Source organism: Canis lupus, chromosome 18 (assembly GCF_048164855.1).
Source record: "Canis lupus baileyi chromosome 18, mCanLup2.hap1, whole genome shotgun sequence".
In the NCBI taxonomy this organism is placed as follows: Eukaryota; Metazoa; Chordata; class Mammalia; order Carnivora; family Canidae; genus Canis; species Canis lupus.
The window spans coordinates 43311990-43329926 of NC_132855.1; the positions used below are offsets into that span (position 1 = coordinate 43311990).

Consider the following 17937-nt stretch of genomic DNA (forward strand, 5'->3'; position numbering starts at 1 on the left):
GTAAAACAGAAGTCAAAATTATGTATCTTATACAATAGTAAGTCTTCAACAGAACTGAACTCACAGCAGGGAATATGCCAATGCCTAGTCATGAATTTATTATTTGGAAAAATTTAGAATTTTTCCTCACCACTGTGGTTTTTCCTATAAATAACAAAGTTTCAGGTTATTTACACATTATGTATAATGTTATGCTTTTATAAGACCTGCACAACGTCTATGACAAAATTAATCCAACTCCTTCACTGATCCAGGCTTATAATAAGGAAGCTTGACACACCTGAACGCCTCTAATTCCTTCAGGTGCTTATGTTGTGCCTTGAGTGTTGTTTCTAGTTCCAGTTTAGTTTGTGCAAGTTCACTCTTCAGTTCAGCAACCACCATTTTCTCAGAACTCAGCTGTTCCTGCAGTTCTGCTGCTCTGTCCTTAACGCTACTGAGCTCCACCTGCATCTCCAGCATCTGAGACTGCTTCTGCTGCATCGTATACTCCAAGAGTTCTAAATGGAAAAGTATGAATACTTGAATTATGACCTGGCAACTCATATTTGGTTTATAAATATTTTATTGAGAACTGATTTTTAATTTAGGAGATTACTGCAAAGCAAATGTGAAAAGATTACAGTCCCAAAGTTGGCAATATTAATACGTATCATGAATACTTTTCTCATAGTACTAATGGTCAAGATTTCAGAACTATAAATACATAAGGATGATAACAGTTTAACAGAATATATCAATACAAGATGTGAAATAAAAGAATATTCAGGTGTTTATAAGTTGTATACATAAAAGTGTGTATTTACTCATGTAGAATTTAATAGTTTATACTAAAAAATGCCAATGTTGATAGCCACACAAAGCACTTGCAAGAGTTTAGCATGTAACCACCACTAGAGTGATCAGCACGGCTTGCTGGTTTTGTTTAGCTCCCTACACACACAGTCCCTAGGAACTTTACTGTCATAGAAGTTTAGATCAGTTTATTCTTTAAGCGCCAACCAAAGCCCTGCTACAGGTCTGTTACAATGAAAACAAATGAAAATATTTAAACTTCTAAGTACAATAAATGAAAAAAAAGTTACGAAATATGCATTAGGATCTCATTTTTGCAAAAAACATAAATTGTATATTACAGTATTAACAAAGGTCTGCAGATAGATGTATTTACCTGGGTGAGGGTGATTTTTCCTCTATTTTTTTGTTTTTCCATTCTACCTTAATGTATTTCCAACCGAAAAATTTTTTATCAAAGTTCATTGCTTTATATTACAATTCATATTACTGATGTTAAGAGGCAGGAATAACATTGGTTTTAGAAAATAGTCAATCTAGTTTTAAGCTTTTGATTTTTTTTAGATTTATTTATTTATTTTAGAGAGAGAGAGAGAGAGCACAAACATAAAGGGCAGAGGGAGAAGGAGAGAGAATCCCAAGCAGATTGCCCTGAGTGCAGAATCTGACATGGTGCTCGATCTCAGGACCTTGAAATCACAACCTGAGTTGAAACCAAGAGATGGATGCATAGCTGACTTTGCCACTCAGGTGCCCCTATTAGTTTGAGCTTTTAAAACTATTTCTTAGAAGAAGCTAAGGATCTACAAATATAAATATGTACTTACATATTAAGTTTTCCATGGGGTTCTATTTAACTTAAATAATAATAAAGTAAAATAATACTAATCAATTCTCTAAAAATAATCTTATATTTATAGATTTGTGATCTGATGAAAATGAGACTGTACTTTAATTCCTACTGATTTCCATTTGCAACTTAATTTACTATAACAGACATCCCTAAAAAAAGTGGGGAAAGTACATGAACAAGCATACCACAAAAGCAAAAATCCAGCTAGTTTATAATTAGTTTGGCATTACAAAATAAAAGTGAAATATTCTATGACTCAGCAATTCCACCCCTGGGGTATATATACCCAGAAAACTCATGTATGTATGCAGCACGTGCAGAATAGCATAGCTTGTAAGAGCTAAAAAAAAAATAATAATAATAAATAAAAAAAAAAAAGAAACAATCTAAATATTCAATCACAGAATGGATATATAAATTGTGGAAATTCTACACAGTAACAAAAACAAACTGGAGATAAATGCAGTAACTTAGAAAAATATTATAGAGACATAAAAGAAGTAAGATACAAACATATATAGAATAATAAAGTTCAAAAGCAGGAAAACTGTAAAAGCTTATATGGTTTAGCAATATACAAATAGGTAGTAAAACTAAAGAAAAATCAGGATAATAGTTACCTCTATGTTACCACAGAGGAGTGTGTTTGGGAAGGAGCCTCTGAGGTACTTGACATGGGTGAAGTTTCCATAGATATTCATTTAAAGATTTGTTATTCTATATATTTTTGTATCTTGCACTTTTCTTTATGTATATTATAGTTTACAAATAATCCATAAGAAAAGGATTGAAAAAGAAATAGTTACTCTCATTGTGGATTTCTTTTTCTTTTAGATAGTTAACTTCACAAAGAACTTCAAAACAAAAAAGGGTAATGAAAAAAAAAAAAGGTAATGAACTTAATGGGCTTGTTTTAAACACCCTGATCAAAGCAATGGCTGTTCTTTTTAAATTAAACATATTTGGGGGATCCCTGGGTGGCGCAGCGGTTTGGCGCCTGCCTTTGGCCTAGGGCGCGATCCTGGAGACCTGGGATCGAATCCCACGTCGGGCTCCCGGTGCATGGAGCCTGCTTCTCCCTCTGCCTGTGTCTCTGCCTCTCTCTCTCTCTGTATGACTATCATAAATAAATAAAAAATATATATTTAAAAAAAAATTAAACATATTTGTTTAAAAGCCAATTGGACAATCTCTTAATTCCCAGAGTAATTAATGTAGATTATTTCCATGATATCAGAATAAGAAGAAAATGTGACTATAAGGAAATGTGTTTTTAAATGAGTAACAATACGAAGAAGGGAAACAGTGAAATATTTCAACCTATTTGCTGCTACCATGTGAACTTGACATATAGCATACCTTGGTTTGGTTGATCATTCTCTTGTTCTCTTTTCAGAGTCATTTTCCTACCATTCATCTGAGCATGCAGTGCTTGAATTTCAGATAACAAACTCCTTCTATCTGCTTTCTGGAGGCATTCCATAGCTGCTTGATATTCAATACTCTACAATAATGCAAAGTAAAAAAATCAAGTGAAGAAGAGTGTATTATTGTAAAGACAATAATATTAACAACCAGGAAGTCTGGGGAAAAAAATGGAACACATGCTAAAATTTTGGAAATACACTAATTTTCACTTCCTGTTCATTAGGAACAGGAACTTTTAAATTATTCATTAAACAGTTCATTAAAATGAACTCAAACAGTTCATTAGGAACTTTTTAATTATTAATCTTCACATATACTTTGAAAAACTCCAAACATAAAATAAGAATAATAACAAACACTCATGTACATAGCTTACAAAATAGCACCTGTACAGCTAAAGCCCTCTCTATACAACTCCCTGAGCACTTCCTCTGCAGCACCTGCTTCAGAAATACTCAAATTCTAAGTCTGGTGTTATTTTCATGCACTCTATATATTATGTACACAAATGTATCCTCAGCAATATACAGTATAGTTTTGCATGTTTTAAAACTTTATATAAATGGCATCATATGGTATATTCACCTTTGCATGATTTGCCTTTTTCACTTATGGAATTTAAGTGAATTTCATCATGTTGCTGAACCATCTGGGTTGACACACATAGCTCTATTTCATAATCATTTTCAATGTTATATAGGATTTGATAGTATGAAGTATACAGTACAGCTTGAATATCTTTTCATATATTTATTGGATATATTTTTGGGCACATATTTGTATAATTTGTCCATTTTTCCAGAGGTTGTTTTATTCTCATTGGATATCTGGTCAGTGGTTTCCTTTTCTTACGATGTCCTTGTATGGTTTAAGAATCAGAGCAATAATGGGGTGCCTGGGTGGCTCAGTCAGTTAAGTAGCCGACTCTTGATTTTGGTTGAGATCATGATCTCAGGGTCTCGAGACTGAGCTGCTTGTCAGGCTCCACGTTCAGCGGGGAGTCTGCTTGAGATTCTCTCTCCCTGCCCTTCCCCCTGCTCTTATGTGATTTTTTTTCTCCTCTTTCTTAAATAAATAAATCTTAAAAAAAAAAAAAAAAGAAAAATCAGAGCAACACTGGCCTCATAGAATGGGCTGGGCAGTGTTCCCTTCTCTCCTTAATTTTAAAAGAGTTTGTAAAGGACTGGTATCAATTCCTTAATCATTTGGTAGAATTCATCAGTGAAGCCATCTGATGCTTTTCTTGTGTGAGATATTTTAAAATTACTAATTTAACTCTTTGTAATGAGTCTATTCAGAGTTTCTATTTTTCTACAAGTTTTGATAGTTTGTATATTTTTAAGAAATGTGTTCATTTAATGCTATGAAAGTAATTATTTTTAAAAATTACATTTTGTTAAGAAATTAGATTTTTACATTTTGATCTTATATCCAGCAGCATTACCAAACTTACTTATTAATTCTAAAATTCTGTGTATACATTCTTTTTAGTTTTCTATGTAAGTGGATGGGTTTTCTCACCCCTCACCCTATCTATCTTATTTTTTTGCTTTGCTTTGTTAGCTAGATCTTTAGGACAAGGTTGAAGAAGCTAGTCAAGAATATTTTTAATATTTAACTATCAGATATAATGGTTATTTTAGGTTTCTTTTTTTTTAAGATTTTATTTATTTATTCATGAGAGAGAGAGAGAGAGAGAGAGAGAGAGAGAGGCAGAGACACAGGTAGAGGGAGAAGCAGGCTCCATGCAGGGAGCCTGACATGGGACTTGATCCTGGGTCTCCAGGATCACGCCCAGGCTGAAGGCAGCGCTAAACCGCTGGGCCACAGGGGCTGCCCTGGTTATTGTAGGTTTCTGTTAAATAGACCCTTATGTAGTTCAAGAAATTTTTTTATTTTTAGCTTGTTCTTTGTTTTAAGGTATTTTAAAGTATAAAATTCTTAATTTAATTTGCTGTGTCTCTTGAAATGATCACTGGTTTTATTTTCTCTTTTTTAAAGTAATAAGTCACATGAGTTATTTTTAATGGTATGCTACCTTTGCATTCCTGGATAAGTTTAAGGTGATTGTGTCTCTAAAAAATATACATTGGTGGATTTGATTTAATATTTTGTTTAGGATTTCTGCATCTATGTTCATAAATAAAATAGGCCCGGGATGCCTGAGTAGCTCAGCGGTTGAGTGTCTGCCTTCAACACAGGGTATGATCCTGGAGTCCTAGGATTAAGTCCCACATCGAGCTCCCTGCATGGAGCCTGTCTCTCCTTCTGCCTCTGCCTGTGTATTTGCCTCTCTCCCTGTGTTTTTCATGAATAAATAAGTAAAATCTTAAAAAACAATAATAATAAAATAAAATAGGCCCACAGGTTTTTTTCCTTGTATTATCTTTGTCTGATTTTGGTAACAGGGTTATATTATAATAGCCTCTTAACAAAAACACAAGGCATTCCCCCAGTCATCCAACAATGGGAAGTGTATGTTTAAGATTAAAATTAGTTATTCCTTGAATGTATGCTAGACTTCACCTGTAAAACCATTTGAGCTTGGTGTAATTCCTGTGGGTAGCAGGAACAATTTTTTTAATTGTTTTTTATTTCGATTTTGACATAATTTCAGACCTACAGAAAAGCTCCAAAAATTGTGCAAGGAATCCCCATATATTCTTCATCCAAATTCTCTAAATGTTAACTACATTTGCTTTGCCACTCTCTCTGCATACACCTGTGTATGTATCTACACACATATGTACATTATTTTTCTTTTCCAAAATGTGTGAAGATAAGTTGCAGACAGATGCTCCTTTACTCCCCAAAACTACAGTATTTCCTAAAAACAAGAACATTCTCTTACAAACCACAGTACAATTATCAAAAGCAGAAATTAACTTAGTATCATACTATTATTTATTTTTTTCATACTATTATTTAATGTACAAAACTTATTTATATTTTGTCAAATTTTCCTAATAGCAAATGGGGGAAAAGTAGTACTTGTATGTCTTTGTTTTTTGTGACCTTGAATTTTTGAGGACTATAGGCTATTTTGTAGTCTGATTCTCCATTTTAAAAAACTTTTTATTTTGAAATAATTTGGGACCCCTGGGTGGCGCAGCGGTTTGGCGCCTGCCTTTGGCCCAGGGCGCGATCCTGGAGACCCGGGATCAAATCCCACGTCGGGCTCCTGGTGCATGGAGCCTGCTTCTCCCTCTGCCTATGTCTCTGCCTCTCTCTCTCTCTCTCTGTGTGACTATCATAAATTAAAAAAAAAAAAAAAAAAAAGAAATAATTTAAGACAAAGTTCCCATGTATCCTTCAGCCAATATTCTCTGATGATCACATCTTACATAACTTAGTACATTATCAAACCTAGATTTAGACATTGGTATAATTCTATTTAAGTTACAGGTCCTACTGAGATTTCATTAGTTTTTATATGCACTCATTCATTTCCCGGTATATAGTACTATGAAATTTTATCACATGTATAGGTCTGAATCACTACCACCACAATCAGGATACAGAATTGTTTCATCACCACAAAGAAACTCCTTTGTTGTTACATCCTTTCCCAATCATAACCCCTGCTAATCAATGATCTGTTCACTATCACTATAATTTTGTCATTTCAAATATTACATAAGATGTCTACAGTATCAATAGTCTGTTCTTTTTAAATTGCTAAGTAGCATTGCATTATATGGATGTACTTCAATTTGCTCATCCATTCACCTGTCAAAGGACATTGGGTTGTTTCTAGTTTGGAGTATTACAAATAAAACTGATATGAATATTCTTGTACAAATTTTTATGGAGACATAGTTTTCATTTCTCATAGATACCTGTAAGTGTGACTTCTAGGTCATATAGTAAGTATATATTTAACTTCGTAAGAAACTGCCAGATCATTTTCCAGAGTGACTCATTTTACATTCCTATGAGCAATGTATTACAGATGCAATTTCTCTGCATTCTCACCAGGACTTGGTATTTTCCCTCATTTTTATTTAGGCCATTCTGATAGATGTACAGTGGCATCAATTTGTTTTGGCCTAATATATGCTTGTGAGCAGATTTTAGTTATGCACAAAAGTGAGGTAGTGTATTTCATATGAGGAGGTACATGGTGTCTGGTTTGTTCTATTACTGGTGATATTAATTCTGATCACTTGGTTAAAGGTGGTATCTGTCAGGTTTTCCATAGTACAGTCATTGCTTTTCCTCTATAATTAAAAAAAGATATCCTGAGGATTTGAGACCATGTAAACATACTTTTCTGAAATATTTTTCTACTAGTTTTAGGACTCATGGCTGATTATTGCTTGAGTTATTACTATAATGTTTAATAAAGGGTGATCTATATAATTTCTTCTATACACTATCTGAAATTCTATTGTAAGAAAGAATTTTTATCCATTTGTTTATATTTAGTATGAATTCATGAGTTATTTTACTCTTTAGTTTACAATCTGTCTCTATCATTATTTAGTTTGATGTTCCAATTGTTCTTAACGTGGACATTGGGAACTCCTTCAAGCAGGCTTCTGTGATCTTTTGACATCTCTGCTTCATTCTTTGAGCAATCCCTTATCAGCAAATCAAGATATTCCAGGTTCATCTTGCATGTCCCTCTGCTCCAACTCTGGAATCAGCCATTACTTCCTAGCTCCTTTTAATGCAAAATGTAGTTGAAAATGAAGATCTGGGCACTAAGTGTTGTTAGTAGTTTTTTAACTATTTGTTTTGTTTTGTTTTTTACTAGCTGTAGGTTTTTTCAGGTTTTCCATTTCTTCCAGAATGAGTTTTGAGAAGAGATTATTTTTGTGGAAAATCTGTCCATTTCACTCAATTTTTTGAATTGATATAAAATTATTCACTATATTCTAATATTTTATATCTCAGTTAACCTTTCATTATGATCCTATTTTCATTTTTAACTTTTATAAAAATGTGCTTTACCTTTCTCCTTAACCAATTCTCCAGAAAAGTTTCTTATTAACCTTTCAAAGAAGAAACTTTTAAGGTTTTTATCCTCTCTATTGTACCAATGTATACATTTCACTAGCTTCATTTTTATTACAGTAGAACTCATTATTTGTGGATTACGTATCTACAAATCTGCCTATTCACTAAAATTTATCTGCAACCCAAAATCAGTACTTGTGGTGCTTTTATAGTCATTTGTAAACATGCAAAGAGGGGCAAAATATTAAAACTGTCAGCTGTGCATGTATGTAGCTGAAGCTGAACTAGGTGACATAATGCCATTTTCTTTCATCTCTTATACTGCAAACAAGTGTCCATCTATTTTTGCCATCTATTTAGTGCTGTAGGTTGTTGTTGTTGGTTGTTTTTGTTTTTTGTCTTTTTATGCTTTTTATTGGTGACTTTGCTATTTAGAATGGTTCCCTAGCACAATGATGAACTACCTAGATCACAAGAAGGCTGTATTCTATGCAGAGAATACACGTGATGAGCTTTGTTTAGGCATGAATTATGTAGTGCTTTTGGCCATGGGTTCAATATTAATGAATCAGCAATACCTGGTAAATAAAGTGTCTTTAAACAGAAACACACAAAATTATGTATTGATTGACAAATATCATGATCAGGGGGGCTCATAGGATCCTACCCATTATATTTTCTCTAGAAGCAATGGCTCAGTATTCACAGCAACTTTACATAATCTAACCACTGCAGAGAATGAGAACTGACCATGGTTTACTACTTCTACTTTACTTGAGCTTATTCTGTTGTTCTTTTCTAACTTCCTAAGTTGGATAAATAGCTCATTAATTTCCAGTCTTGTTTATTTTCTAACATAAGATAAAACATTTAAGGTAATAACTTTTCTTCTAATACTCTTAGTGGCTCCTATTAAAATTTTAACCTTCAGACCTTCCCCAAAAGTAATCAGTAACTCATTTGCTTATTACTATTAAAAAGCATTCTTTGTTTCAAAGTTTTATTTTGATACCTGTTCTTGTATTTTCTGCTCCAAACAGTTTAATAATCCAACTGCATCTTTAGTACCTAGAGCTGTCAGCTCAGTCTGAAATGCAGCTAGTAAAACACTACGCTCCTTTAAGAAAACTTGCTGAAGAGCAAGCAGAAGTTCACCTCGCCAGTCTGGGAAGGTCTCATGAGACTGGGAACCTTCATAAACCTAGCAGAGTATAAAAAACAAAAGTTAGTTTTCAGATTAGCATGTTTAAAAAATTCTAAAAATGGTATTTATCTACTAATCAAAATAAAGAGTATAAGCCAAAAGTAAAGTATGGATTTATTTTCAAGTGTGTGGCTTGTGGCATTTAAACGATATACAGTAATGCACATGTAATTACATCATAAAAGATAATAGTTTAATCTGTAGAGTACCTTATTATTAATAAAACCCATACAAAACTAGTAAGATGCACAATATTGAGTACCTCGGCATCTCTTTGCACTTGCATTTTGGTAATTAAATCCTTAAGAGATGAAATTGTACTGAGGTAAGCTCTTCTTTCTTCTAGCCAAGATTCTGAAACTTGCTGAACAGAATGGTCTTCTCCATCACTATAGGGAGACTCAGTGAGGGAGAGCACCTGCATGCCTTCATTATGGACAGCTCTTAGTAATCCCTAGAAATGAGAACCCAAAGGCCAGAATTCTGACATCTTCTTCAAAGATAGACATACAAAGAAAAGTAAATCTTAAGCAAGGTAGTTTTATCTAGTTAGACTGACTTAGAAGAGACATGGCAGGAAGGATACACCAGGCTACCATTATTGACAACCTTCTTTTTATGGAGGGGTAAGCCAATCCCAGAAGACAGTCTATGACTTTGTGTAGCTCTCACCTATAAGTTGCTTTTATTAATCTGATGTGCTCTTCTTGGATTTAAAGACTGGCCACTAATTTCGCCAAAAGAAATACGTAAGAGATAAATTCTAGTCCTTGAGATGGTTTTAATAATTTTGGCACTCAAAAACACCAGGAACAAAAACTATTTCTAAAAATCTTTAGACAGATAATTATTAAATATATTGTACTTTATTATCTGCAAAATACAGCAATAACACTAAACAGATTCCCAAGATTGATTCTTGCTATGTGATTCTTCAGAAAGAATCTTACTATGTAAGTTCTAATAAACTGATATGTTCGATATGGAAACCACATTGGCTAAGTGTCACTAAAAGACATCTGTCTTTCAGTACCTTTATTTTCTTTGGAAATGAATCTGTTGAACTTTCACCTTCATCTCCTCGTTCTTCTGATGCTGTGTCAAATCCTTGACTTTGTGTGAGATAAATTCCCTGACCCCAGTCTGATCCAGAATCTAAAATAAAGAAAACCACCACTATTAAAAAGAAACAAATATTTTTTAAATAAGTACTACAAAAATGTCAGAAATTTATATAACTTACCACTGGAACATATTTCTCTAGTTTGGTAAGCATCAGAATGTGTTAATTCAGGAACTGAGGATCCCTAATTAGAGAAAACAAAAGTATAAGTAACATTTTTTTCATTAATAAAAATAGGGCTCAATAAATAGTTTTGGTCTTTTGTAACACTGTTAAAAAACAAATGAAAAACTCAATTCAATCTGTCACACATTTTACAATAAATGTCTTTAATTTTTTTCTTAAGAGATACTACCCTAAGAAGACATTCATCAATTAAGGCATAATAATATCATGTTCCAAATTTCCAGAGGAATTCTGTGGAAAGTTATCATCTGACTATACAATGGGAAGATTTAAAACTGCAATTTTATCATAAGGAAGAGACTATCATAAATTTCTTTTTCTCTTAAAAACAAAGAATTTGGGCAGCCTGGGTGGCTCAGCAGTTTGGCTCCACCTTCAGCCCACGGCGTGGTCCTGGGGACCTGGGATTGAGTGCATTGGGCTCCTACATGGAGCCTGCTTCTCACTCTGCCTGTGTCTCTGCCTCTCTGTGTGTCCGTGTGTGTCTCTCATGAATAAATAAATAAAATCTTTAAAAAAAAAAAAAAGAATTTTTGGGAAAAACACAAAGAATGTTGAAAAAACACATTCTGAGAACCAAATACCTCTTTAGATCTCAGACACTGTATCACTGCCTTCAAGGTACCACATTCCTCCATCAGTAACTGAACAGCAACATAGTGCTCCCTCTTCAAGGTTTCGGTTTCTGAAATATGTCTGGATTCCATATCCAAAATTTCAGCAGCATGTAGTTCTTGCATCTGCTCAATTTTTTCAGTAAACTGACTGATTATTTCAGTGACTTCTTCTGATGAACATTCACTCCGTAAATCAATTTGGGTTCCTGCATTTCTAACAAGAACTTGTGGAGGCTGACTGCTGCTATTGACCTTGAGAGTCCCTTCTGTCTGGGATGCCAAACTTGCACCCATGTTAGTAGGAAGCGGCTCTGATACGCAGACTATTCTGTTTTCCTGTACCTTAGTCTTATCTTCTTTTTCTAAGAAGTAGGATAATTTCTCTTTTGCTTCTGTGAGCTGATTTCTAACTTGGCTTAAATCTTTCTGAAGAGATGCCATATTTGTTTCTTTTACCTAAAACATAATGAACAGTAGAACATTCAATTAAAAATATTAAATGCAGAATTTAGGGTAGAAAGTATATTCATGCTAAGACATTCATTTTCCTCAGAACAATAGGAAAAATATTTCAGAAACACTCATAGATTCCACATCTCCAGTGTGTGTGTGTGTGTGTGTATACACATATATATATATATAGTCACAGACTATCATACAAGTGAAATTATTTTATCAGCCTCTTCTTTTGGTTTTCATGGGATAGAGAATTCTGTTTAACATCTGTCTTTCTCCTTGATCATTAATGGACTAGAGACTAAAAGCATCTTTCTAAAAAAAAGATTCAAGGAAAACCAAGCAAGAACATACTAGTAAAGAAATTCATAAAAACTTTTCATCAAAACTACAAAAGATTTTTTTTCTAGCTTTTAAGTTATGAATTTGGTTTGTTTTTATAGAAGAGAATATACTTTGAAATGAAATTAAGGTATGTAAAAATAAGTGAATTTGGAGAAATGTTACTTATTTTACCAGAAGCTCTTCTTGAAGCTTTTCTGCTTTCTCTTTATAATTGGCAAGTTCTTCTTTGATAGCTGATGATTCAGCTTTAAAGGCCTCAAGTTGACAAAAAAATCCACTTTCTTCACTGGTATGAATTAGCTCAGCAGTTGTCTGAATGGCAGTGGAAAACATTTAAAAACACATTACTTTCAAAAAATACAGCCAGGTTCAAGGTACTTATACATTCTAAAGAAGCTTTTGGAGGAATGACTACTTATCAGAGAAGAAGGTATAGAAATGATTCATGTTCTTTCAACAAATAGGAAAACTTTTTTTTTAGGTACCATCAGTTTATGTTTTTGAGACAGTAAGAAAAAAATTATTTTCTGGGAACGAAACATACATCATGTATATATATTCTAAATATTTATAAGATTAATGAAAATGTAGTTACCATTCAGAACACTTTGATATTTATACCACTTTCCTCAAATAATACCAAGTCTTACTAAGATATTTCTTAAAATTTTAAAAACATGGACAGTCACGTTAATATTTTATTTTAATAGGACTATAGGAATTTATAGTTCCACAGACCTAAGAGAAAAAAGCCCAGTAAAAGGAAAGAATGATCATTCTTTGTAGAACAAATTATATATTTAGAGAATTTTGATATGTCAGTTAATCGCCTATTCAGATAAGACTGCACATTTAGTACTCAAAATTATAAATACATAAAGTGAGAATTTGAAAATTAAAGTCCTTCTATTTCTGTCTTGTGCTAAGAAATAAATGCCATTTCAGATCTTTACAAAAGTAGACTTACAAAGGAGAAATACAAATTACTTCTAAGAAAGGGAAGAACCTATTATCAGGCATAAAATCTACAAAAGCTAATGACTTATCATTGATATGTCACTTCAGAAGAACGCTAATATATTTTGATATTTTCCATTACTTAAAAGGAATGATCAAATAGCATGAATCTTAGATGGAACAGGAAAAAAACCCACATAAGTTCCAAAGGACATTTGCAACACTTAACATCTCTAACTTTCTTCTGACTGCTCTAATGAGTATGCTAGTGAAATAAATAACATGATTTGAAGCCCACAAAATAGAGTTTGTATTCATTACTTTAGTGATAATATGGACTGCACAGAAAAGTAATATTTTTATAAAAAGCCCCTATATATGAATTGCTAGATGTAAAGAATACATATTTAATTTAATAAATTAGCAATCAGCTTAAGGAACAAAGAAAAAAGAGAATTCTTTATGGAATTTAAGTGAAAAAAATAAAAAACAACCTAACCTTGAGAATTTCAAAATCTCCTTCAGGGCTTCTTTTCCTTTCTTTATTTCCCTGTTTTTTCTCCTCCTCCAATAGTCTCTGTAGTTCTAGTAGCTTCTTTTCTTTTTCCAAAGCATTTTTCTCCACAATTTCTACCCGTTCTTTTTCTAAAATCAAACTAGTCTGCATTTCAACCACCTGGCTTTCTAATTCTGATATTCTCAAGGTTAATGCTAATACGTTTGACTCCATCTCATTGTCTGTTACTTGATTTAAATTCTGTACATTTGTTCTTTCAAGTTCTGATGAAACTGCTTGTTCATCTTGACAGAATTTTGCATATTCCTTAACTGCTTCAAGTTGGACTTGACTCACAAGAGCAGCAGCAACTTTTTCTTCAAGTATATTCTGTAGGTTTACAATCTTCCTTTTAAGCATTTCTGTTTCAGATTGGCCTTGCTCTTGCATATCCTTTATTTGCTTGTAGCACTGAGTGAGTTCTATGTCCTTTTCACTCACAGTGCCCTCAAGTTGTAGCACCTTTGTTTCCAAACTACTTATGGAACCTTTGCTGTTTTCTTCAAAAGATGTGAAGTAAGTCTGATTTTCTAGGGGTTTAAGAGCATTCTCAGCAAGGACTACTTCCAGTTCAGGGTGGATTTTGCTCAGATCATCCATAGCCATGTTAACGCTTTTCTCCGGTACACTTCGGATTTTTTCCATATTTTCACGTTCTCTCTTTAAGCTGCATAATTCTTGTGTTAGCTGGTTCATTTTTAAATTGGTTTCTTCAAGTACATTTTTTGTAAAGGCCATTTCTTCATTAGTGGTTTCTACTTGCTGTTCCAAAGCCAGTTTTTCAGCTATTACCATATCCAATTGATGTTTTAAACTATCTGCTTCTTCTGGGAAAGAATTAGCATCCACTGATGTCTTCTGTTCAATATTTGCCAGTTCCTGTTGAAGTTTTTCAATTACTTCATTGAGCTGCTCAATTTCTTCTTCTCTATTCTTCTTAACACGTTCTTGATCACTCATTAAACATTCTATCTGGGTTTCAAGATCCCTTATCAGTTCATTTTTTTCTTCAATAACCTGTTAAAGAAAACAAAGTAACAGACATAAATATGTACTTATATTTTGGGAATTTTATTTTTTATTTTAAGGGCAGGATCTGAAAGTGCTGATCTCATACACACAAATAATATACCTCTCAGACATGTAAGACTAATTTCAATATAGACCAATAGTCACCATCATATCAAACAAGGACCTTTTGTCAAACTTTGTTCAGAAAATTCTGTTAAATAGAAAGTGATTTACACATTAGTAGCTGATTTCCTAGAAATAAAAGAGTCAACAAACTCTAACTGAAAAGAATGAAGTATTAAAATAAAAAAGGGCTACAGCAGATGGTACTATCTGATTTAATTCATATTGAATAGAATGATTTTTAGTAGATTTGGTTAGAATGATATGATGAAATCTGAGTCGCCAGGGACTCTCTCTGGAAAACAACAAAAATCTGTGACATAATATCAGGAGAGGACAAAAAATACACATAGCTTATTAAGCCAATGTGCCTTAATAAATTCAAATTAATGGGTAAAAGAGAATTAAGGTTTATTCAGTTTTATATTCAAAGAGAAGCTGAAAAATAACCATTTGGCCTTTAAAATTCTAGCTCTATTTCATGGAGTAATTTTAAACTAGTGTACCTTATTATCTGTTGTAATTTTAAGTTGATACTGAAGTTTTGCAATTTGCTCATTTAATCGGTCAATTTCTATTTCTTTTTCCTGCATTATTTGAGCAAATTTTCCAAATAACACATGTTGGTCCTGAGTAGGGATAGCATCCGATTCCTTTATGGCATACCCCAGTTTCTCCATTTCATCCTAGGGATAAAAATAACAATCCAGTTGGACAGATTATTATTATATGTAATTTTCTGAATATTCTTTCAGTTAAGTGTTACAAAAGATAAAATGCCCAAAATGTATACAAAATTGGATTATCATACAGCCATTTAAGTCAATAATTCTTAAAATATTTTGATAAAAGTTCTCAAAAATTCTTCATTCATGATGAATTCAAATGTTTATGTTGGGTTGAAAATAAATTCCACGCAAACCCATTTGCAGTTAATGTTCCTCTGTTAAGTATTATTTAGTAGCTGGATTCAGCAAATACTTGATACAAAGATAAGACAAAAATTATAAATTATTTACAGGCAAAGTTTTTCTTAATTAATTACCTTAAATAATTTGTTTTCTTGTTCCAGTTCTTGGAGGCGGGTAGTAGATTCCTTTTTCTGTATTTCTAATTGCATATGTAGTTGCTGAACTTCTTCATTCTTATTTTCCAGTTCCTCTCTAAACTGCTCTAACTGTTCTTCTAAGTTTGTAATCTGATACCAAAATTATCATAAAGAAAGAAAAAAAATACCTGTTTATACAATGTCTGTCAAGAGAGAATGAAAAGTACTATAAGTAGCTGTATAAAATGTATCTGCTTAAAACATATAAGCCATGAGAATAAAGGGGTTTCTCTAAGCCAGGTATAACCGTGTGGTTTCTAGGTATTTTCAAACTGATCACCTTTAAGTCATCCTACTCAAAGCAAAGGGAAGATCTTCAGAGGAAGGATACAGGGAGCCATTTCTTACCTAAAATATTCTGATAAAGCAGAAAAAAGTCAGGGGAGGAAGGGAAAGAGTCCACATTTGAAATTTTATTTCATGTTAAATTTAGTTGTTACCAAAAGGTCCAAGAAAGCTGCAGAATTAAGTCAATTGGTCAGCTACCAAGTGAGACTAGCTCAAATTAGTCCATACTAATGCTTAATGAAAGGTTTGGGTGCATCTGTCTTGTTTAAGCAGAAGAAAGCAGAGGTATACACGAAGACCATGAGATCCTTAGGTAGAAACTTAATAGTAAGCTATTAATACTATTTTAGGAGAAAATTAGAGAGCTCCTATGTGTAGGACAATAGAAATTTAGTTTTCTAAGCACAGATTACTGTTAATGATAAGCAATTACTCTGTAATGGTTATACAGAGACTATTATATAAGGACAAGTTTCAAGACCTAGTTATTATATTTTAAAAGTTGAGTTTGATTAAGGAATAGTCATTTAGCTCAATGCTTTGTAGCTGCTTAATAAATACTTAATGAATGAATTTCCAAATATGTATTTATCTGATGATCAAAATTGCTGCATTAAAAGCAACCTAAAATGCAGGAACAACATTACTCAGTGGCAGCTGGCTGAGAGAGCAGCCTACAAATCATTTATTGCCTTAGAACTTGAAAAGAACCATATTCTGCTTACACTCAGACATGTAATCAGAATCCTATCTTAGCACTAGCAATGCAAAGCCCTTCAAAATCATTTAGCCTAATATTTCCTTAAGAGAAATAGTACTGATACTAGTAATAAAAGCCTCACTTATAGATAATTTATTACTAGATACTGTATAAGGTGCTTTACATGTATTATTTTTTTAAAACTCTGTAACAACCTTATGAGATCTTTAGTTGGATTATCCCCATTTCAGAGATGAAGAGGGAGTCACTAAGAACAAAGTACCTTGTCTGAGGTCACAAGGCTAGTATTGGTGAGATTTTACCTGTGGAGACTTACATATTTATTATTTATTTGAGAGAGAGTGAGTGAGTGACTGGTGGGGAAGGGCAGAGAAGAGAGAAAATCTCCAGCAGTATCCCACTAAGCAAGGAGCTTGACATAGGGCTTGATCCTGTGACCTTGAGATTATGACCTGAGCCTAAACCAAGAGTCACACATTTAACCGACTGAGCCACCCAGGCACCCCTAGAGCCTTACATTCTTAACTATCATTTATCCTGCTTCTAATAACTAATGTCCAAGACTTATACTTAAATTGTTTTCTGTACACTGGTATTCAACTCAATAAACACACCTTAAATACATTTAGTAGTTGTTCATATATAATTAACAGGTTGGTTTGCTGAAAACTGTGGTGATTATTATCTTCTTCAAAGTTATCTAATACAGTAGTATTTATACCTATCCCTATCTTCCACAACTACTTTTGATAAAAAGGTATTATTTTAATATGTATGTAGACATTTAAGTTCAAAATGATGTTCTACCTCAAATGCTATTTGTTTTGGGGGTTATCTATTAATCTTCTTCATCTATTTCAACCTCCCCTCTGAAAAACTACAAGTTTGTTCCATGTATTTAAGAGTGTTTTTTTTCATTTGTTCATTTGTTTTGTTTTACTTCCTTGATACATGAATTTATGGTCCAATTCTAAATTTGAAATAAAGTCTTGCTATTCAAAGTGTGATCCCTAGAGCAGCAGAATTGGCACCATCCAGGAAGATGTTAGATGCACAGATTGTGTGCCCAGATTGAAGATGCACAGATTGAAGCCCCACCCCAGACCTAATGAATCCAAATCTTTTTTAACAAGATCCCCAGGGGATTCATATGCACATTAAAGTTTGAGAAGCACTAGTCCAAAGCACTAACATTCTGTTTTAA

At 33.1% G+C, this 17937-nt stretch overlaps 1 protein-coding gene across 12 annotated transcripts in view; it reads right to left on the bottom strand.

Moving 5' to 3' along the window:
• Positions 1-17937, bottom strand: part of AKAP9 (A-kinase anchoring protein 9) — a 154214-nt gene that overhangs the window by 17776 nt on the left and 118501 nt on the right. For 11 of the 12 annotated variants that reach the window (XM_072784206.1, XM_072784201.1, XM_072784202.1 and 8 more), the window contains 11 exons: positions 15662-15814; positions 15123-15302; positions 13426-14499; positions 12141-12281; positions 11136-11624; positions 10486-10549; positions 10276-10397; positions 9505-9696; positions 9051-9239; positions 3008-3152; positions 281-500 (listed from right to left, as the gene is read on the bottom strand). In XM_072784206.1, the coding sequence (XP_072640307.1) occupies positions 281-500; positions 3008-3152; positions 9051-9239; positions 9505-9696; positions 10276-10397; positions 10486-10549; positions 11136-11624; positions 12141-12281; positions 13426-14499; positions 15123-15302; positions 15662-15814 (2969 nt within the window). The remainder of the gene's footprint in view (positions 1-280; positions 501-3007; positions 3153-9050; positions 9240-9504; positions 9697-10275; positions 10398-10485; positions 10550-11135; positions 11625-12140; positions 12282-13425; positions 14500-15122; positions 15303-15661; positions 15815-17937) is intronic. The other variant, XM_072784210.1, reaches the window with a different exon arrangement.